The following is a 21,429-nucleotide window of genomic DNA, read 5'->3' on the forward strand; positions in this document are numbered from 1 at the left end:
GGACCATTTACTGATGGACTCTGCTGCCTGTGTTAATGAAGTGAGCTCCCTCTTCGAATTCCAGCCTTTTCTGCTTTCTCCCTCCCCAGGTGTACGACTTTGCACTACAGCCAGGACCTCCCACCCACCACCGTGGTCATCACCTTCCACAACGAGGCCAGGTCCACCCTGCTAAGGACAGTTCGGAGGTAAGAGCTCCTGGGGATCTCTTAAAGGAGGATGAGTGGGCCAGTGGTCATCATGAATAAAAGCAGAATCTGTTTGCAGTCACCACAGCAACAGGACCAAACCTGCCAGCTGTGGTCTCAAAGTGACCAAGAGAAATTAGCCTGAAAGTTGCTCTCTGAGAAGTAGGTTTTACAGTGGTGTGCTTGGGAAAGTGAGGAGCTGTGCTCCCTTTGCAGGGTCTAGCATGGGAAACTCTTGAGGGATCATGAGCAGATTACAGAGTCTGGGCTAGGAGCTTTTATATCCAGCTGGGTGTGCGTGCTCAGCTGTATTTTGTCCCAGCCCTCTAGGGACAGCTATCATTCTACGGATGTCTGCTCCAGTGCTGCTGTTTGAGCTTCTCCAGTGCCCCATGGAGTGCCAGAAAGGCTTGCTAATTGAGAAGCCCTAATGACACACATGCAGACCAGATTTTCAAGGATGGTTTCTGTACTCTGTAGTGACACGGTGGAGCACTCTGGGCATGTGGCCATTCCTTCATTTGTTGGTTTGTTCTTGGCTGTGTTTTTGCTGTCGTGGATAGACTGAAGGCTTCATTTTCACTGCAGGTTTTTGAAATCAGTGTTTAATCCCAGTGTGTGCCTTGAACCTGCAGGTTCTCTTGTGGGAAGATCTGGTGAGGTGTGTCCAGGTCTAGGCCGGTGGGTTCCTCTCTTGCAAGCGTGGGTGTGCTGTGCTCTGTGCCAGTAGAGTTTTGCAGCTGCATCTCATGCACACGTAGTGACGGTCTGTGCCATGCTGCAAGCCTTGTCTTTTAAACCCTGGCATCCCCAGGGGTCCCTTGCCATGGCTGGTACTGGTCAGACTGGGATTGCTGGTTAGGGGGAGGCTTTAGCTGTGCCCTGTTCCATGTCATGTCCTTGCTGAGCTTTTCTCTCAGCATCGTTCCTCAGGTGAGCATATCCAGGGCCACAAGTGAGTTTGACAGTCCTGAAATTGAATTCCTGCTCTGCTTTATGGTTTCATGCCCAATCCTGTCTCCTTCCTTCACACTCAGTAATCTCTCACTGTTTTCTCTCTCCAGGGTGTGTGGATTTTGGGTGACACTGATGCTTGGTGCTGTGCACCACCTCCTTGATCCTGGACCTTCTCTTTTGTCTTTGCAGTGCCTGGCATGAGTTTGCCATTCTCCAAAACCAGTTGTAACAGAGGTGGCAAGTGCAGTCCTCTAGCCCCTGAGATATAGGGTGCTTACAGCATGTGAAGTGCAGGGATGGATTTTAATCTCATTTCTCCCCGTAACTCAGCACCTGACTGTCCTGCCAGGTGTGATCATGAGTGATGTTGTCACATAAGAAATGTTAGACCCATGGCACATCTCTTAGGCCTGGGTCCCCCATATCTGCCTTCGTTAGAGAACTGTTCATTGCAGTGATAGCAAGGTTATAGAAGTACAGGTACATTGAATTTTTACTTCTTCCTCTAGATGATTGTCCTTTGAATTTCTTATTTCCAGCATAAAAAGACTTTCTTCCTTGTTCCTCTTGTTTTCTTTTGCTTGACTTGATTAATTGCCTTTACTGCCTTCCTTACCTGGTTGTGTGTGATTTCCACCACAGCTTTGCCCTGTGCACTGCTTCTCCTCGCTTATAGGCCCTGGCAATTCCAGTGCTCATGTTTCATCTGTGGGGAGGTTTTCCCCAGCTTTGGGGATCCTTCTGAGCTCCCTTTCTTGTAGGTTCATCTCCCCACAGTGCCAGAGCATCCCACTGAGCTGCACCACAGAGGCAAGTGCAGGAACTGAGGAACTGCGATGAAAGCATGGGTCCCCGTCTCCTCTGCCTCTCCTTGGCGCTGAGATCCTGAACTGTCCTGAGCTGACCCTCTTTTTTCTGGTCTCCATGGTTGGAGGTGGCCTTTTGGCACCAGGGTTCACCATTTTCCTCCTGGATGCAGTGCTCAGGGGCTTGCTTTGATCCAGCCAAGCTTAGGGATACTAATCCTTGGTGGCAAGCTGGTGACGTGGCTCCTGCTCTGTTCCTCTCCAGATGTGGTGATATGATTGTGCACATATTGCCTCCTCCCTGCCTCTTTTTGGACCCAGCTGGGAGCTCGTTTGCCTCTTTATCCTCTGTAGGTTAATTTTCTGTGCCTTCTGACTGCTTGGGGCGTTTTCTCTCTTGCTCGCCAAATACTCAGTTTAATTAGATCTTCCAGATGACTCCATCCCACAGTGGCTGTAACAACATGGATCATTTTCCTTGGCCATTCTAAACAAACTCTGTCCTCCTGACAGTGCTTTGTTCATTTTGGGGCCATCTGTGGCCAAGTGCTTTGAGCATTGGGCACCTCTTCTACCCTGTTCTCCCCAGTACATCTCCACAGTGGTGTAACCCACGTGACAGATGGACAGACTGAGGACGGACAGACTGAGGAGCAGAGAGGTGATCTCTGTGTAGCTGGTGGAAGATTTTGAATTGCAAACCTGGTTTTCTGAGTTCCAGTATGCTGGATTTTCCAGCCTCATTGCAGAATGTGTTCTCAGTTAATTGCCATGGCAGGAGCGAGAAATAGGACAAAGGGACATTTCTTGGCTTTTCCAAAGCTGTGGGTGATGGGGCACTGTCCCTGCAAAGGGGGCACTTCCTGCAGGATCCCATGTGAACACAGAGGAGTGGCAGAGGGAAGTGCTGCTGAGCGCAGCAACGGAGGGAATCGCCTCTTGCAGAAGGGACCACGTACCTGATCCACAGGGGGATTTTGCTATTCCTGCAGTTCTCCTGGGTGCTTGAGAGCCTTAATGCTCCCCAAGTGCTGAAGCTGAGCTGTTTTACAGGCTCAGTGTGTTCTGGGCTCGTGGTAGGAAGCAGCAGCACATGGCCTCCACAGCACCCCTTACCCAGGTCACGTTGGGAGCGTTGGGGATGGTTAGTTTATGGGCGTTTTGCGTTGTCAGAGTTACTGAGAAAAGCTGGCAGACTGTGTTGAATAATGAATTCATTTAAAAGTTTCATGATCTTTTCTCTGACCATTTGCCAGCTGGAAGTAAAGCAGAGGGAAAAAAAGAAAAGGTAAATTTACTGAATGCCCAAATCTCTGGAAATGGTGAGGTCAGCATTTATAAATGCGTGTGCAACTGTGCTTGTGTACAGCTGTCCAGGGAGTAAGGGATGGGTGTCATGAGGAAGGGAAACAGAAAATGGGAGAAGAGGCCAGAAAGGAAGGAGGACATGGTGAATAGCAAAGTAGCTCTTGAGATTTTTTAAGGTTTTGGTTTTTTTTACTGTGCAGATGGTGAAGAAGGTTTCATTGGGTTGTTTCAACCACTCACTTTTCAACAAGTTCCTTATCCCTCTGGGGTTCAGTTTCATGTATTTCAAGCTCCAGGGCTCAGTGCCTAAAAAATGGTGAGAGTCTCCAACAGTGCATGAGGTGGGACCGTGTGAGTAAACCCAAGGTGGGAAGGCAGGAGCAAGGGAGAAAATAAGCAACAGAGAGACATTTAAAATAATATAATAATAGTAATAATAATTATAATAATAATCCCCAAACAAATTCTTCTGTCCTGTCTTTCCATCCTATACTAGCCTGGATTTAGCAAGGGAATCCTAATCATCATGTGGATGACCTGCTGGGCAGACGGTGAGACAGTCCCGTTTACTCTGCTGAGTGGTTTTTATTTATTTATTCTTCAAACTTGCAGCTGGGGAGCTCAGGGCAGGAATAAGAAAACTTAAATTATTTACCTCTTGCTGACAAACCAAAACACATCCTTTGGCAGGAGTCCTGATGAAAGTGCTGTGAATACCACATCAAATATTTAGATCATTAATTAGCAGAGTGAATATCATGCCTTTCATTTTCCACTGCTCATAGGTGAAAGAAGTGATGTCCTGGGCAGCCAGCACCTTGCACCTTCCCCTCGTGCCACTGCCTTTTCTGCATCCAGACACATCTGAGACAAAGATGAGGAGGTGACAAAGCCTCCTTGCTTAGGCACCATATAGAGTCTGTGCCATAACTGAAATGAGCCTGATTAAAGAAGCAAAAACAAGCCAGGTGTTGCACAGAAACTGTATAATTAGCACTTTGTGCTGACTATTTTTTCATTTCTTTTTTTCTTTTCCGCTTTTTACTTAAACCCCAGACTTTTTTTTTCTCTTAATTTGGTAATCATCTCTCGTGGCGACCGAGTACACAGCCCTCTGTGCGCTTTTACCTTTTGATGTTAACATAAGAGAACTCTTGAATTTCAAAGAGCTTGGCGGGTATTTGAAAGAATAAAATGCAAAAGCTGCAGTGTAATCAAAGCTCATTATGGTTATTCTTGGCGTGATGTCTTTCTTCCTACATAATTAGCCATTTGGGGTTGTTGAAGCAGTTCATTTTGGTGGGTATTTTCTCTCCATACTTTCAGTCTGATTTTGATAATTGTGACCCGTGGCCCTTTTCATACTTTATTATCCTCCCAAAGGTGTTTCTTTATCCCCCAACAAGTCCTAATATGTTGCTATGGAGAGAATTAGCAGGTTCATGAGTTCTCAAGGATGGGTGTCCACAGTCACCTCTCTAAAGCAAGTGGGTGGTGCCCAAAATCACACTGACTTGGTCAGGTCTAAATTCCTTCCCACAAACATTTTCCATGTCTTACATCGTCAGGGGCACTTTTGCCCTGGTGTTTATTTGGAGATGAAATTGTGGGATCCAATGCTTACCTCTGGGTAGGTGGAAAAGGATCCCAACAAATTCTTGAGGAGGATGGACCTTACAATGAGAATTTAAGGTGAAATTCTCCATGGCTCTGTCTGCATAAGGTACATAAATCGGAACAAAGAAAATTTCAGCATTGTCTTTTCAAGATAATTCAGTGGCAGACTTGTTCTTATTAGGTTGACTAAGCACTTTCTGGACTGGAGGCATGGACTTTCGTTCTGATGGTAACAGGTCTTTTGGCAATTTAAGGGAGAAAATGTTGTGATCTTTGGCTCAGCAGAACTTAGAAACTGTTTTGATTTGTTCAAATATGCCCATCATAGCAGTATATATCTACCTATGTTTGATTTCAGGGAAAAAAATCTATTATAACAGAGGGACTTCAAAGCACTATAATATTGTCTTCTGATTTTACCTGTATAAAAGGGAAAAAAAAGCCATGCACAGACATAAAGAAAGGAAGGTATTAAAAAAAAAATCAAAGCTGAGCAGAGGCACAAGTAATAGAAAAGCTGGCTTTGAATTTTTAAAAGTGCTTTTATGGTCTGTCTGAAATAAAAAAACCCAAAAACTGTAACGTTGAAAACGTGGAGGATTTGATGCCTCTTTTTCCCATCCTCCCTGAGGAGCACTGCAGGAGGGGTCCTTATATTCTGTGTGTCCAGAGCCTGTGTGTGTTATTATGTGGTTAATAGAGCACCAGGCAGAAATTGCGTTGGAGACACGAATTTGGCTTTGCTGGGGATCTCTCTGTGCCTGCATCCAGTGGCCCTGGGCTTAGCAGCAGTTTTGGGGCTTGCTGGGGTCTGTGCACTGACTTGCAGGTGCAATAATGAGCTCAAAGTGCACTGAAACCAGTGGACATCAGGTCCCATAGAGCCAGCCTTTGGACCACCCTCACCAGGGTGAGTTGTTCACTTGAATTTTGGAAGAGTGTTCTGTGGTGAGGGAGTCCCACAAGGCATTTGATGGGAGAGGGCTCTGGTGGTACAGGTGGGGGGATGCTGTGCCACCCACAGTGGTGTCTCTCATTAGCCCCATGGAAGGCTGACGGTTTATGGAGCCAGAGGAGATCTTGGAGACATCCTTCCCTTGTGGGTCAGCATGCTGGCCCTTTCCCTCTTCCTCTGGTCAGTCCCACCAATGGCCACTGTTGGCATTCAGGGGTCACCTTCCCCGATTTATGGGGTGGCAAGGCCAGGCACAGAGTTGGCAGCAAACTGCTTGACCTGGGAACAGTGGGAGCTTGCAGCTGGGCAGAGACTGGGCTGCACCTCTGCCCAGCCCAGGGCCTTGGAAATGGTCCGTTTTCTTCCGTAAGAGGTGCTCTGGCAGGAGCTCCTCCAAGGCACTGAGTACTGCTTAGAGCCCAGGCCTGAGTCTACACAGCCCAGTGCCACAGTTTTGGTTGAGTTATTCTGGCTGGTACCAGCAAGACCACAATCAGCCCCTTTGCAGCCACCTTCTCATAGAGTTAAGCCTTGTACTGCATTTCTGGCAGCCAAATCTACAGGGGAGACAAGGCAGAGGCAGGCCTTGAATGTTCCAAGTTGCCCACTGCCTCCTCCCCTCCCTCTCTCGGTGGGTTGTTTATTTATTTTGCTGGCTTTCTTACAATCCTCCTTCTTTCCTGCAGGTTTCACAGAGTTAGGTTTCCAGGCAATCAGCACTTGTTAAATATTCCACTGAGCATGATATTGCTCTCCTGTCTCTGTCTACTGATGCTCAGCTACGGTAATTTGCTGAACTCAGCTCTGGCGTACGGGGATTTCTAAAAAATAACAAGCCTATTAATAACAATAATTAAAAAACACTTGACAGGTGGAAACAGCACATCTAAATTGTTCTGCGTGCCCCAGTGGGAGGAGGGGTGCTGAGCCACTTTCTCCCAGTACTTCATGCAGGCTCTTGGAGAGGTGGTGTTGTCTAACTCTGCTTGGTACAAGCCAAAGTGTCAGGGTGGACACAGCAGCTCCTGACTGTTGCTTAGGGAGCTGTGGCTTTCTCTTCCTTCAAACCTTAGCATGCAAGGCATCTATAGTGGGGGAAAAGAATGGCTTTTACCAAGATCCTGAAACTGGAAGAGGCAGGGATTGTGTTTCCAGGGAAAGTAATTCTTGGAAGTGATTTTTGAGGCGCTCCACAAGGGAGGTTCCAGGCTTACTCACTCTGGTCTGATAGAGAACCCCCCTTTTTGAGGATTTCTGCTCAGGGAAAAGAGAAACCAGCCTGGAGGAAGGATTCATTATATATGGAAGAAATTATTTTCTGTGAGTTGCCCAGAGAAGTTGCACATGCCCATTTACTTGAAGTGTTCAAGACCAGGTTGGATGGGGCATTGAGCACCCTGGTCTAGTGGAAGATGTCCCTTCCTGTGGCACTTGGATTGGAGTTGGATGAACTTTAAGGTCCCTTCCAACCTAAACCATTCTCTGATGCTGTGATTCTGTTTCAAGCATCTGCCTTGTGATGTCCTGTATGCCTTCCAAAACAATCCAGTTCAACTGTTTCTCTCTGCAGGGTTGTAATTCCAGCACCTGGAGGGGAGGGGGTATGCCAGTGCAGGCAGCAGGCACCTGGCAAAGGGGAACCCCCTGGGTGGGGTGGGCTGCATTTTCTGCCAGCTGGTTGGGTGTCTCCCAAGTCCCCTGGGGCGTCTGTCCTTTGTAGCTCTCTTTACTGGGGTCTGGGCCAGGAATGTGGTTTTTCCAGACTTCCAGGCTTTTTTTGGCCAGAGTTTTGGGAGCCTGAGAGACTGGGAAAACCTGTTAATAGGAATCTGGCAGGATCAGGGGCTGCAAGATTGTTAGCTAGTTGGGTGACTGCCCTCCTGTGCCAGTAGGAGGTCTGAAGATCTGAAATTTTGGGGGGATTTAAAATCCTGTGTGGAAAAGGAACCGTGCTCAGGATGAAGGCAAAGAGGTTTGAATGCTGTAGAAGTCTGTACAATCTGACTGGCATTATCAAAGCCCAAGTCAAGCACTTAGGTGACTTATGGGATGCTCTGGGGCTTCTGCTTCAAGCAGACAGCCTTGACCTTTTGCTGGGGCAGGATTTTAAGCATGTGTAATAGCAACTGCAACTCCTTGTCTTACGTGTCAGGGTGACTTAGGCACTGGTGTTTATTTGGAGATGAAATTGCTGGAGCCGGTGCAACCAATCCATGACTTCTGCACCGTGAGAGAAAGGGAAAGAGCAGGTCTAGATTTCTTAATAATAGTAACAACAATAATAACCCTTGGTGGCATAATTAAGGAAAGACTGTAGCTTTGTGCCACGTTTCACAGTGCCTGTCCATACGGAGGGAGCTGTGAACCACATCCTCCAGCCTCTCTCTTTCATTACCTGGGTGGGCTCTGACCCTGCTCTTATCCTCTCAGCAGCCTCCAAAACACAATCAGCTTGAGGATAAAAACAGGAGTCATCCTGCCACAGCTGTGAGCTGTGTAAAGATGGGTTTGAGCTGGGTAATTTTCTCTGTGTTGGCCCTGCTGTTGCTGGACACCATGTCATTAGCCCCAGAGGAGGTGGAGAGGTGACGGTAGCTTTGCTGTAAGCCCAGTTAGGAATCTTGGTGTAATTTGGGGAAAAAAGTGCCAGTTTTTCCTGGCTTTACGTGGGGCTCTGCTTTTGCTCACAAAGGTGAAAAGGGTGAATTGCAGCTATTTCCTAGGAATACAGAGCACTTGGCTCCTAGATCATGCTACAGGGAGTTGACAGCCAGCCACTGGAGATTACTGGGGGGTGGTTTCTGGGTTCTTATCTGGTATATCCTTTCTGGAAATCCAAGCCTGGCCTCCTGTGCTTTGGTGGGGGGGTCAGTTCCTCAGCTCTTCCACTCCATTTACTGGGTTGTTAAGTTGGTCAAGCACTGTCACGGATTTTCTCTCTTCATTCCTTAGCGTGCTGAACCGCACCCCAGAGCACCTTGTCCATGAAATCATACTCGTGGATGACTTCAGTGATGACCGTAAGTGTCCCCTTCCCTGTTAAAAGCAAAGGGCCAAAAAGCCTGTGAGAGACTGGGATTTGTGCTCAGTGGGGGAGAGTTTGCTGGAGTGGAAGGAAATTTAAAGCTCTGTAGCTGCAAAGAGCAAACCCTGCTGTGCCAGGTTTGCATCGCCACGTGTAGAATTCAAATTCCAAACGATCCAGCCTCTTCTCATGAAAATAATGCAAGAAAAGTGCATGGCAAATCGTTTTTATGCCCAGTAGATGTGAATCCAATCCTTACATGGCTGTACCCCACCACGGCCATGGTGTGTTTGATCTGGCTTTCAGCTGCAGCCAGGAGCAGTTCTGGGTTGACACCACTGGAATTGCACGGGACAATGACAGTGTATATGACAATGATCCTATGTATATGTTCTGCATACGTTTACATAGGTGGTCAGGTGGTCCTGATTTTTTTTTTTTCACCCATGGAAAGAGGATTCCCTGCATGGGTTTCCCATTTCTGAGGTGCACCATAAATAGTGTTGTACACCACAGAGACAGCCCACATCCTCCTGCTGTTCCCTCCCAGTTAATAGTGTGACTCAAGGGAAATCAATAGCTCTGGTCTCCAGCAGAAGGTAACTGAAGCCCCAGGGGCTGCCAGGGAACCACCCCAGCTAAAGACCTTGCCTGGTGTGGTGGGAGAGTTGAAGATCTAAGTGCTCAAGAATACTGTCTCGGGCATAAAAAGGATGATAAACTGGCTGAGTGGTCTGTGGCACTTATGCTTCTAGGAGCTGCAAAATAAAGCTGTTTACTTGGAAACGTGAAAACAAAGCCAGATAGGTTTCTTTATAAAAATGGATCTAGGCTTTGCTCTTGGATGTTATAAATAGGCACTGCCTTGGAGAGCATTAGGGACAGATTTCACACAAGACCCACTTCTTGGCATTGACACCTCGCTGGGAAGTTGCTGAAGCTAGGGGAAGGAGCTGCTGTGATTACGGTAAGCCCTGGAGCAGCTCCAACACACGGGGCGGGCAGGCCGGGCGAGTCTGGGAACTGGCAGAACAGGGAGGAGCAGCAGGTGCAGGGACTTGAGCTGCTGCCCTGGAGAACAGCAGAGCAGGATTTTTGGAAGGTGGAGGAAGTAAATGCTGGGTATTTGGCTAAATAGGCAAAGCACTTGCCTTCCTGGAAGTAGGCAGGTTTGTAGGAATGCAGCTCCCCTGTCACAGCGTGCCAAGTGCTGTGAGCCAGGGAGAAGGAACAGGGCTGGGTTTTAACTCATCCCAGGGCACCAGAGGGGAGCCTGTTTCCTGTGTAACTTAGGGCAACCCCTCAGCTACTCAGCTCTCCTCAGCTATCTGACATCTTCTTTCCTGTGATAGTCTGAGCCTGCTGGCATCTGCTCTGCATGCATTTACATAAAATACATGCATTTGCATAATACACTACACACACATGGTCAGTTTTTTTCCCTGCAACCCACCCCAAGCAATTAGTGCTTTTATCTCATGCCCAGTTGTGTCTCGTTTCTCACCTCTCTCTGCCTGCTGACTTGTTATTCACTGGGATGCAGTTCTTCAGCACATGAGTTCCCACTATCCCCAGCAGGTTTTCATTGTGAGTCCGTAGCCAAGCCCTGGCACTTCTGCTCCCCGTTCCAGCTCTGTGCCTGAATTATTAGGGGTGTGGGTACAGTGATCTCTTGCTGCAGAGATTTCTGGAGGGGGTGAAAGTGCTCAGGGGGGTGTGTGGGTACACGGGTTGGGCAGAGGGAATGGGGCTCTGTGTTTATAGCGCTGAGGAAGAGAAGGCAGAGGGGTGTGAGCCATGAAGGGGTTGTGGAGGTCACAGCGTGGGTGTGTAGAGGTGGAAGGGACTGTGATGGGTGCACCTGACATCCTCCACTTTGCTGGGAGAAATCCAGGTGAGGAGGGATCCTAAGGCTGCGTGTGGGGTTGCAGGACCTCCCTAGCTCAGGTGTAGGTGTCTGTCAGGCCTTTCTGCCCCATGGAGCTGTTGCCCAGGGTGTGAGGAGCCCCCAGCTGCTCCACAGGGCTCTCTTTGAGCATCCCTTTCTCCTCACTGAAGGCTCCAAGCCACCACAGGAAGCTCCTGCCCTGCCAGGCAGACACGCATCAACAGCTTGTGCGTTGCTTTGCAGCTACCAAAAATAGTCATTTGCATTAATGTGCAAAAATTTAGATTCTGACCCGAACCACAACTTTTCTATGCTGATTTTAGAGCATAATTCAGCTGCTCTCAGTGTAAATCTGCTGAATTTACACTAGTTTTATGAAAACTGCTGCTGTGCCAGGCCCAATTTATGCTGCATGAGCTGAGGGGTAAGGCTGTCGTGACCCAGCAGTGCCATTGCCCTAACAAGCCATCAGCCAGCCAAGGACAGGGACCTCTCCCTGCACCCAGTCTCTCCTAGGAGTCCCCATTTCTGCTGCCAGAGCCACCGTGAGGGCTGACTTGTCCTCCCTTTGTGTCTCCCAAGCTGATGACTGCCGCTTGCTGGGCCAGCTCCCCAAGGTGAAGTGCTTGCGGAATGGACGGCGGGAAGGTAAGAGCTACCTGCCCACATGGGGAAACGCAGATTTTGGGAAGTGTGAGAGTGATGGAGCTTGGGGGAACCTCCATGGAGTGGTCAGCAAGGAGGTCAGTGGCTCCTGGGAGTAAGGATGGCCTTGATAAAAGGAAATGTGATGAAGGGCTGGGATTTGAAATGGATCTCCCCTCTCTCGCTGAAAAAGATGGGACTATTAAGATATCCAGTGAGGCTCAGCTGTAGCTTATTAGCCAGAAAATTAGAACAGGCAAAACAAAGCCTGGGGTCTTATTTGTAAAGATGTTTGCTCTAATGAAAGAGAGAAGATCTGCTCCTGCTGCTTCTGTGGGATTTTTTTTTTTTTTTAATAATTAATTATATTTGAGAGATTAAGAAGGGCTGTATGGAGGATGAATGTGTGTCCTACTGGGATGCTGCTGGCAACCTTTTGAGACATCTTCCCATTCCCCATAGTCTGAATGTGTGTTTCAAATCCTGCTTTACAGTATTAGGAGAACTAAAAACAAAGAAGTGTTTTCATGCTGCAGATTCAAGCTGTGAGTCCAGGTCAGTGTTGGGTTGAGGAGACTGAGGAGTGGAGAAGGTTTTTTTCTCTGTGGATTCTTTCTGCAGAGGGTTTCAGCTCTGCAGGTATGGTGACAGGGTGGCATCAGGCCCCATGGGTGTAAGAGACATTCCTGCTTTGGCAGGACAGTAAGGGAGATCTCCACAGACCTGCACCTCCTTCTCACCTTTCTCTCGTGTGTTATGGGGGTATGTGTGTGCTCATCTCCAGCAGCTGATAGACCTGCAGTTATTGGTGCTCTGTAAATCAGTCAGAATGTGGGAACTCAACCTTACCTTGCTGAATACATCTCTTAAACTGTATCCCTCAGGGGCTGCCAGGATTTGGGAAGGGCAAATGCTTGGAGGCTGTTCCTTAACCCCTTTCCCCTAGGGAATTTTAATATGAAAGTCAGTGACCTCCTGCACAGTCCTGATGTGTGCTGCTCCCTAAAATCCTTCTGTCTCTCTTTATCTGCCTTTATGTCCCCTTGTATTGCCACTGTTTCGGCTTCATAAAGAAGTTCTGCTCCCCTTGAGTCACCTGTGTCTTTTCTTGTTTGCCAACAAACCATCTCCTTTCATGGTTCCCTTGAGCAACCACTTCAGGCAGGAAAAGTGTTGGAAAGCTGGTTAGCTCCTGCGTAAGTAGGAACAGGGCATCTTTAAGAGCAGTGGTCTTGCCAAAGTCTTGTGTGAAATCCATGTGTGGTTTCCATGACCTCCCTCTTTTTTCATTTTTCTTTCTCACAAACGTGTGCAGCAATCCCTTCCCATCTCCACATGATTCCCAAGTTCACTGTCAGAACCCTGATGAGCCAAGCCTCTTTCCTGGGTGGAAAATGTTGTTCCCTTTGAGCAGTGCCCTCAGGGTGGGAGAGAAATCTGAGGGTCGCTGGGACATGGAAAGGATCACAGCAGGGAAGAGGCAGTGGTCTAGGAAAAGCTTAATTCTGTCACAAGGTGATCCCATCCTCAACTTCCCTGGCCCATTCCCCACTGCCTCACATCTGTGTTAGATTTGTTGCCTGCAGAGGGTTATGAAAGCACTTTGAATCATGTTTTGTCCCAGAAGGTGACAGCAGAACTAATTGTGCGAACTACATATTGTTATAAATGCCATAAGTCAGTAACCTTGGTGGAGCCATTTATTTGTGTTGGGGATCTTAGGAAATGGTTTGCATACCTTGCAGCACTGGGAAGGATCCAATGAACCTGGGCCATATTTTATCTGGGTGGGATTTAGGCAGGTCAAAACCTGGGAGAAGCATGAGTGCAGGACACCCTGCTGGAGGAGGCTGGGGGTGTTACCCAGCCATCTGGGCAGCAGCTGACGTGGTGTGTCCCTGGACAGGTCTGATCCGGTCCCGAATCCGAGGAGCAGACACGGCAAAAGCAGCTGTCCTGACCTTCCTGGATAGTCACTGTGAGGTGAATAAGGACTGGCTGCTCCCTCTGCTGCAGAGGATCAAAGAGGTGAGTGCTCCTGAGAGACAGGGTCACCCTCAGGGAATGCATGGCCGATGGCTCCCTCCTCTTCCTCTTAGTGGGCATGACCATCCAGCCATAACCAGCTGCATCCAGGCATCCAAGTAAGGGGTACAGAGGGGCCCTTTGGGGTACAAAGCGGTGTTTTCTGGCCTTCCTCCACTCAGGAGGCAGGTGGGATGTCTGTGTGACTGGGGAAGCATGTGGGTGGGTGGGACAAGGTGTCTCCCGGGGCAGCGGAACTCTTAACTGGCAGGCACAGGTTGAGTGGTGATAGGGGAATATGTGGGCAGTGCTCCAGCAGAGATTTTAATTAGGCTTATGTAAAATGCTCAGTGATGATGATTTAAGGGAGTGACGGCTCCTTGAATAGGGGCCGAATTTAATTTCATGCAAATTAAGTGCTAATAAATTGATTTAATAGGATTTAAATTCTGCTGATTTCGGAGCAGACAATGACATTCGCCTTTCTCCGGCGGCGCGTCTCTTGCCAGACGTGCACACAGAGGCTGCTGCACCTTGTCACTTGAGTCAGGGGAGCTCGGTGCCCGTGACCTGCTGGCAGCAGAGTGCAGGGATTGAAGCCTTCAGCTCTGGTGGAGGTGCACCATCCTTTCCCTTCGCTGTGCCTTGTTTGTTCACCCTTGCTAAACCTCTGGCTCCTGATTGCTAGTGTTAATTACTCAGCAATTTTATAGCTACTGAGCTACATTGACATAAGGGCAGCTGAGGAGCAAGGGGAGGCTGAGGTGGTGGGTCATGGAGAAACTGCCTGGCTGGTGTTCACGATGCCCTCATCTAGGGCATCCTGCTTTTCACGTCTGCAGATGTGACAGCTGTTATGGCTGGGCTGTGCATCCACTCTCTGTGTCAGCAATGGGACAGGGGGAAGGGGAGCACAGCACCAGGTCAGGTCCCTTCCTGTAGGCGAGGGCAGTCGGTGCTGCTGGCCCTCGCAGCATAGCCAGCGCTGGAGAGGTCCCAACCTCAGTTTGCAGGCTGGGCCACAGAGCTGCTGATAGATGGTAATGTAATGAAAATGGTCTTTTCACATCATCGATCGTGCCTCCAGTAGAGCTGTGAGAACACATGCTGGGATATCCTACTGGAGCCTCATGGCTGGCCTGGCCAGGGTGGGATTCACTAGTGAGCTTTACAGCATCACTTGTTCCTCTGGGTGTTTTTAAGGCAAGCGTCCTTGCTTTTTGCCAAAGCCCTGCTGTTCTTCAGTGAGGAGTATCCAGAGCAATTGCATCTTTCCCAGGCAGAGCTTTTGATGTGTTTTGTCAGGAGAAGGACAGTGAAGGTGGCAGGAAGGGGGCTGGCAGATCTGCTGTCCCATGCAGCTCTGGGACGGTGCCCCATGTCCGGCACCCATGGGGTGGGTGAGTGTGAATGCCATGTGCAGCATCGCCGTAGGAGTTTCAGTGCCTTGTGGTCTGAATGCAGCATCAAATGCACACATCACCTCTGTGAACTCTCCTGGATTCAATCTTTCCCCAGCTGGGAGTAAGGCAGTCTGTAAGCTTGCAGTGCTGCTCGTGCTGCCCTGACCTTGCCCAGTATCTTGCAGCCTCAGGCAGCAGGGGAGATGTACTACAAAGAGTGTTGAGGGCCCTGCAAAGCCAGAGGGGTCCCGCTTGCCTGCTTTTTAGCTGCTCACAGAAGCTGCGGGATAAGGGCAGAGTCCTCAGTCTCCTCCTTCCCGGGCCCACCATACCCATCTTTGTCAGCAGGGTTGAAGTACTGCTCAGTGAAGTGTATGAAATGTTACTGCTGCCACCTTCAGGCTGTGCTCACGAGATGGGCTCCCTATCCAACTGCTCCATGAGGATCAGCTGCCTCGGAAGGGCATTTTCTCACTCTGTTGCACCCAGGAACAGTCTGTTTTGAGCTAATGTGGTTTAAGTTCCAAGCAAATGAGCGGTGAGTGCCTCAAAGCACACCCATCACTTTTGCACTGCAGCCCAGCCACCCTCCGCATTGCTTCTCTTATTTTCTCAGCCAGAGCAGCTATTCCTGCCACTTTCCATGGTGGGAAGTGCCAGAGCCCATGTGTGCCACCGTGCACCTCTGTGGAGGTGCCCCTTAAGCTCCACCTCGAGCTCTCCCAGCAGCTGATGGCTTTCCCCCCACGGCTGATGCTCACTGGTGGGCGTGGGCAGCACGTAACCAGCATATGGATTTGGAAGCAAGCAGGAAGAGCAAGTGATGGAGTGTGGGGGAAAGATAGAAGGTCTGGAGGATCTCAGCCCTGTGCCTGAGAGGGTGTTTGTCTCAGGGAACAGCAGTGATGGTCAGTGTCTTGCACCAGCGTGTTTGCAAAAGCGTGGTTGGGAGTGTGTGGGCCTGGGCTCTTGTTTTTACTTATGGAACAAATATCTCTAAAGCCATTAATGGTGCATTTCAGGGCAGCTCTGAGTAACTTTTCTAAAAATGTAATTATCCATCCCGAGGTATTTTTACAGTATGACTCAACAAGCTCGCCCCAAAACTAGATTTGCAAATGGCACTGGGATGAACCAGTGAATGGTGACCCCCTGCTCCCAGCTCAAATACCCCCCAGTCTGATGCTTTCCTGGGAAAAAGGGAACACGTGAGGGGCAGCCTGCCTAGTCTTTGCCTAATCCTGCTGTGGGGCCAGAGAAGCAACTGTGGCCCTTTTTGATGACCATTACAAAGTCAGGATGTAGAGGCTAGGGGTCACGCTGCAGCCAAGGTCCTTCTCCAAGTCTGAAATATATCTGTAATCTTCAGGCCCATTCTTTTGAGTTTTTTCCTGTTGGTTTAGGTGCATATATTGGTGTGTTTGAGAAGTGCATGGCAGAAATGAATTCTGAGGTTTGTGAAAGAGGATTGGAGGTTTGGGTGTTGTTAATATTAACATGCCCTGGCATGGGTGGGTATCAAAAAAACCAGAAAGATGAAGCTGCCTATAATAAGATTTGGTGCTCAGCCCAAAATAAATCATAGCAACAGCGCTGTGCTCTTGAGCATGCCTTGCTTTTCTTTTGAGGGTCAGAGAGACCTCCATGAAAGCTGAGTAAATATAAATGTTCCCAGGATGTGGCAGGGAAAGTGAGGCAGGAAGAAGATAGCACTGCTCAAGGTTAGTATTTTGCAGTAATGCACTCAGCCCAGATGTGAAGGGGATTTTTTCTTTCAAGAAGTTGCGCTGTGCAAGGAGTAGCAGTGGAATTGAAATTGGGGGTGAGTGTCAGCTAGCTAGAAGTGCTTGCAGGTAAGATGTTTGAGGGGCAGGTTTTAAATGAGTGGATGCAATCCTTTCCCTGCAGTGCTCAGCACACAAAGCAGATGCTTTGCTTAAAACCTTTCCCCTAGCCTCAGGCAATTAAAGGATGCTTGGCTGTACTGAGCTGTGGCAGCTTGCGTGGCACTGTGCAGCAGCCACGATGGAAAGGCTCATCGTCCTGGGATATGACTTGTGTTTCCCCATGCAGTACAGAGGTACAGCAGACCTTGCCCTTTCAGTGAGATGTTTGACTCACAGAAAGTGATGGTGAGATCCCTGGCTTGACCCTGTTATGGAAATACCAAGTATTTGTCATGCTCGATTGGAAAATCAGCTCTCGTCCAGCTCCCAGCTCATGGCCTCTGGTTGCTTCTTCCTACAGCTGCATTTGAATACTTCTTTGTCAGGACTAATTTCTAAAACAAAGTCTTTCCCCAGTGAGAGAGCAAGCCCATGTGTGCTCAGATGCTTTCCTTTGTATAGCTGTGAAAAAACAATTTGATCTGGCGAGGGTAAAACCTTGAAGTTTGAGCTATAATTGGAGTTTGGGATTTTTGAAAAGAAAAAGGGAGATAAGAGACCAGTCAAAGCTGTCAGAGTCTCTTCCTCCTGTAGATATTTTTGTTCATAACTGTTTGTATAATCTCTTTGCCCATAACAAGATGTTAATTAAATCACCACCAACTATTTTGAGTAAGTCAGGTCTTTTTTTTTTAACCCTTTCACACCTTTGGCAAAACTAACTGTATTGCCATAGTTGGTGCATTAAAAAAAAAATACCCATATTTAAGCTATTTGGCTGTGTTTTTCCTCTGTCATTTCAATTGTCTGTTTGTCACTTGACTTCTGAAATCCAGTTAAAAGTACTTAAGGGAGGTGAAAGGGGAATATTTTGGTGAATTTGCAAAAGGCAGAAGGAACTTCGCATCCAGCCCAGCTGGGTGCCAGGTACAGGCACAGCCTGAGGAGGAGGAGGCAGTAATAGGCACTTGTCCCTGGCAAACCTGAATGACGCCAATGTTTCCAGCCCCTTGGTGTCTCCAGGAGTTTGGAGTCCCTTGCCCAGTTTGAGTGGTGCCCTCTGAAGTCATGGGTCTGTTTGCTTCTGCTTTGCAGGATCCCACCCGAGTGGTCAGCCCCGTTATTGACATCATCAACCTGGACACTTTTGCCTACGTGGCAGCTTCCTCAGACCTCAGAGGAGGTGAGTCCAAGTTTTGTGCATGTCCTGTGAGCATCCATTCCATGGTGGGAATGTGCACTGGCCTTGGCACCACGCCTCTCTTTCCTGCTGCCCCACAAAAAAGCACAGTAGCACTGCTTGGTGCTCCCGCTGGCGGCTCCACACACAGGTGGGTGTGGCGTGAGGAATACTCTTGCATTGAGGAATGCAGTGGATAAGGCGGTCAAGCAGGAAAGAAGGGTCACATCAAAGCCACCCTGGGCAGCACTGGAAGTGACAGGAGGAGATGGGGGATGTCTAGGCAGCAACTGGAGGATGCGAGTGTACTGCTTATTAGTACGCCTGTGCTATTTGTAGCACGCAGTATCCATCAGAGCGTGCTTCTGTGTGCACAGGGGGACTAAGTGAGGTTTCAGCTGCAGCTTTAATTCTGACTTTTCCTGCCTTTGGAGCACTTGACTTTGCAATTGTAATGCAATGTGTTGTTTCTTGTTCATATGTAGTTGTAAAATATGTTAGGCATTGGACTTTTCTCCCAAGAGCTGCGTCTCTGTGGCTTAAGTCATTTGAAAGTGGGGAAAATGCTCCATCAAACATAGCTTCTGCAGCCTGCATTGCCTCCTAATCCATATCAATTTCTAATTTCCCCATGGCACTTCTCTACTCTGGTTTTAGGTTTTGACTGGAGTCTGCATTTCAAATGGGAGCAGCTTTCCCCGGAGCAGAAAGCCAAACGACTTGATCCCACCGAGCCCATTAAGTAAGTCAGGAGGGGGAAGGAGGCACCTGGCTAACGTGGGGCAGGACAGGCCTCTCATGTGACCTCATGTGTGTCCCCGTGGGGCAGGACAGGCCTCTCATGTGACCTCATGTGTGTCCCCATGCACTGTAGCAGTGTGATATTTCTTCCAGGGCTGCTCTGAACTTCGGGTGCCTCTGGCGAGCTTCTGGCTAGCCTGGGTTTTGCAGTGCAGCTTCACCTTCCAATACTGAAGCCTGAGATTGCCACAAAGATAGAAGGGGTGTATTTATGGTTACTGGGGTTTTGGGAGTGCTAAGGATTATGGTTAGGGGAAAAGCCCAGTGCTGTAGACTACTGCTTCTCTCAGGTCAGCTACCACTTTAAAAATAAGGCAGTGTCCTCAGCCCTCATGATAAACTTGGTGTCTAGTCCAGCCTTCCCAGATCCGCACTGCTCTTCTGGACCTCACTGAGGACTCCTCAGAAATTGGGGTGTGCAGGAGAGGGAGCAAAGTTGAACAGGAGAGGAGATGCCATCTGTCCTCATGCTGTGGGATGGAGGGGGTCCTTCATTCTGCTGGGAACTGCTGTTGGCAGCAAGCCTGGTGGTGGTGTCTACAGCCCCAGCCAGGTGTGAGGTGTGGGCACCAACTGTTGGGGGAAGCTCAAGGCCTCAGAAGGGTCCCAGGGGAGAAAAGCACTGCTTCTCCTTAGGATGCTGCTGTTAACAGGAGCTCTCACTGGCTTCCCAAAGGCTGGCCTTGCATTCGTGATCACTCTGCAATGTAGGGCACAGTGGAGATTAGCCTGGGCACAGCAGTCACCCCAGCTCCTCCCAAGCCTATGCTGAGGCATCCACAGTGTCTCCGACTGAATGGAGATGGCACTTGTGCCAGCAAACAGCAAGTCTCCTCAAGCTATCTTCTGGGTCTGCCCTCCCCTCCTCCATGGGCTTTCTCTGTGCAGTTTTCTTAGCTAATCCAAAGAAAGAAAAATAACCCTAGTTTGAAATAAAGATCACACAGCTAGTGATGACTTTTAAAAAGCCCTTCTGAATTGGCTCTGCCTTCCTCTCCCCGGTGGAATGGTGCTCTTAATAGGCTGGCTCCAGGCAAAAAGCCCATCTGAGTGAATAACCCCCGAGTGCTAAGTGCATTTTTGATTCTGAAGCCTACAATCAGGGCTGTGAACTTTGGGCTTGTAGGAGTTGTGCTGGCGGGTGCATTAGCCAGTCATTAAGTGCCAGGCAATTTATGATTGACAGCAAAACACCAAGGCAGCTGAAAGAAAGGCTCAGATGCATTTTGAGGTGTTTTGTCCTTTTCTCAGTGAGAAGGTGATACGTAGGTAATGTCCTGGTGATGGAAGAGGAGGCAAAGGGAAGGGCTGCTTCTATGCATCCAGGTGCTACAGCAGTGCTTGAGAGGGTGTCCTCTTCTTGTCCCTTCTGCAGGACACCCATCATTGCTGGGGGGCTGTTTGTGATCGACAAGGCCTGGTTCAACCACCTGGGGAAGTATGACAGTGCCATGGACATCTGGGGTGGGGAGAACTTCGGTGAGTTGTTCTTGATCTTCCTGTGCCTTGCTGTATTGGCTTCCTTTTCTGAGTCATGCCAGATGGATACAAGGTCATTTTGGACTTTGCTTTGAATGCTCTGGGTGGTTTCCTTCATTTACAGTCATAGGTTGTGGTCTTAGGAGAGTGAGGGATCCAGCAACCATGAATGATGGGAAGTGAGCAGTTGTTGGTACTTGGGACTGCCTGCTTTGATTTTCTGTAGGTAAATACCCTAAACCACAGAGTTTTCAGCTTTGGTGTTACCAACAGATGAGAGAACACTCCATGCACCCTCCTATTCCTTCCTGATCTTATTTTCTCCTTAATAAAGCAAAGAATATGTCTTATTCCATTAATCACAGCATTTCCAAGCTATGAACTGAGGTATCAGTGCCTCCTTGAGTTTGCAGAGTACCTGTAGCTCCATCTGCATGCAGCAAACAGGTAGCAAAGTAACACAGCTGCTTATCCATTCCTGTGTCCCTGGGTGGCTGCTGCCAGGCTCTCTGTGATACCATCACTTCTCCTGCACCAAAAAAAAGGGTTGAGCTGACCTAAATTCAGTCACTCTGGCCCTTATCATGGGACAAGATGGGCATTAAGAAATCTTCTGCAAGTACACTTGAGAGGGCACATGAAAGAGGTAACAGCCTTGTCCACTTGTCAAGCAGAGCTGGATCGGGCTGGGCTGTTCTCCCTTTGAAGCCATAGAGATGCTGTGGATCAGGACAATTGACTGTACTCACGAGAAAAGGGGGAAGCACTCGATGCCAGGCAGATGGATCAGAACCTGGCTTTAATAGCTTGCACCTCTGGGGAGTGGGGTTAGCCAGGAAGGAAGGCTCTTGTGTCCTAAAACATGATGCTGTCAGTCATCCAAGGGAGCAGATGCTGCCGCCTTGCAGGAATCCATCCGCTGCCTGGCACTGTTGTTTCCTTCAGGTGCCTTGTCCCTCTAGATACATTTTATTTATTTATATCATGCAGTAGGAATCTTACTCTTTCATGCTTGCTCTCTGTGGGTGGGTATCTTGCCTCTGGACTGACCTGAAGTATCTGAGTGGGGTGGCTGTGAGGAAACCTGGGAGAGGAGTGACAGCCCTGCCGCCTCCCCTGCTGCATCAAAAGCCCAAAGAAAGCACTCAAGAAGGGAACTAGATAGGAGAAAAGGGGGAGAGGAACTGCCATGCTGTGCCTGACCTGCTGTCTGTCTGTGCTCATCATTTGTCTCTGAGCTGCTCCTGGGACATGAACAGTGACAGC

The 21,429-nt window shown here is 48.8% G+C and overlaps 1 protein-coding gene across 2 annotated transcripts in view; it reads left to right on the plus strand.

Moving 5' to 3' along the window:
• The window catches only part of GALNT14 (polypeptide N-acetylgalactosaminyltransferase 14), a 94,072-nt gene that overhangs the window by 53,058 nt on the left and 19,585 nt on the right, over window positions 1-21,429 (plus strand). For both annotated transcript variants that reach the window (XM_082277003.1, XM_082277004.1), the window contains exons 3-9: window positions 90-188; window positions 8,784-8,851; window positions 11,327-11,392; window positions 13,296-13,417; window positions 17,799-17,886; window positions 18,541-18,625; window positions 20,060-20,163. In XM_082277003.1, coding sequence (XP_082133129.1) covers window positions 90-188; window positions 8,784-8,851; window positions 11,327-11,392; window positions 13,296-13,417; window positions 17,799-17,886; window positions 18,541-18,625; window positions 20,060-20,163 — 632 coding nt within the window. The remainder of the gene's footprint in view (window positions 1-89; window positions 189-8,783; window positions 8,852-11,326; window positions 11,393-13,295; window positions 13,418-17,798; window positions 17,887-18,540; window positions 18,626-20,059; window positions 20,164-21,429) is intronic.

The sequence above is a fragment of the Coloeus monedula genome (assembly GCF_965178545.1).
Source record: "Coloeus monedula genome assembly, chromosome: 2".
NCBI lineage: Eukaryota > Metazoa > Chordata > Aves > Passeriformes > Corvidae > Coloeus > Coloeus monedula.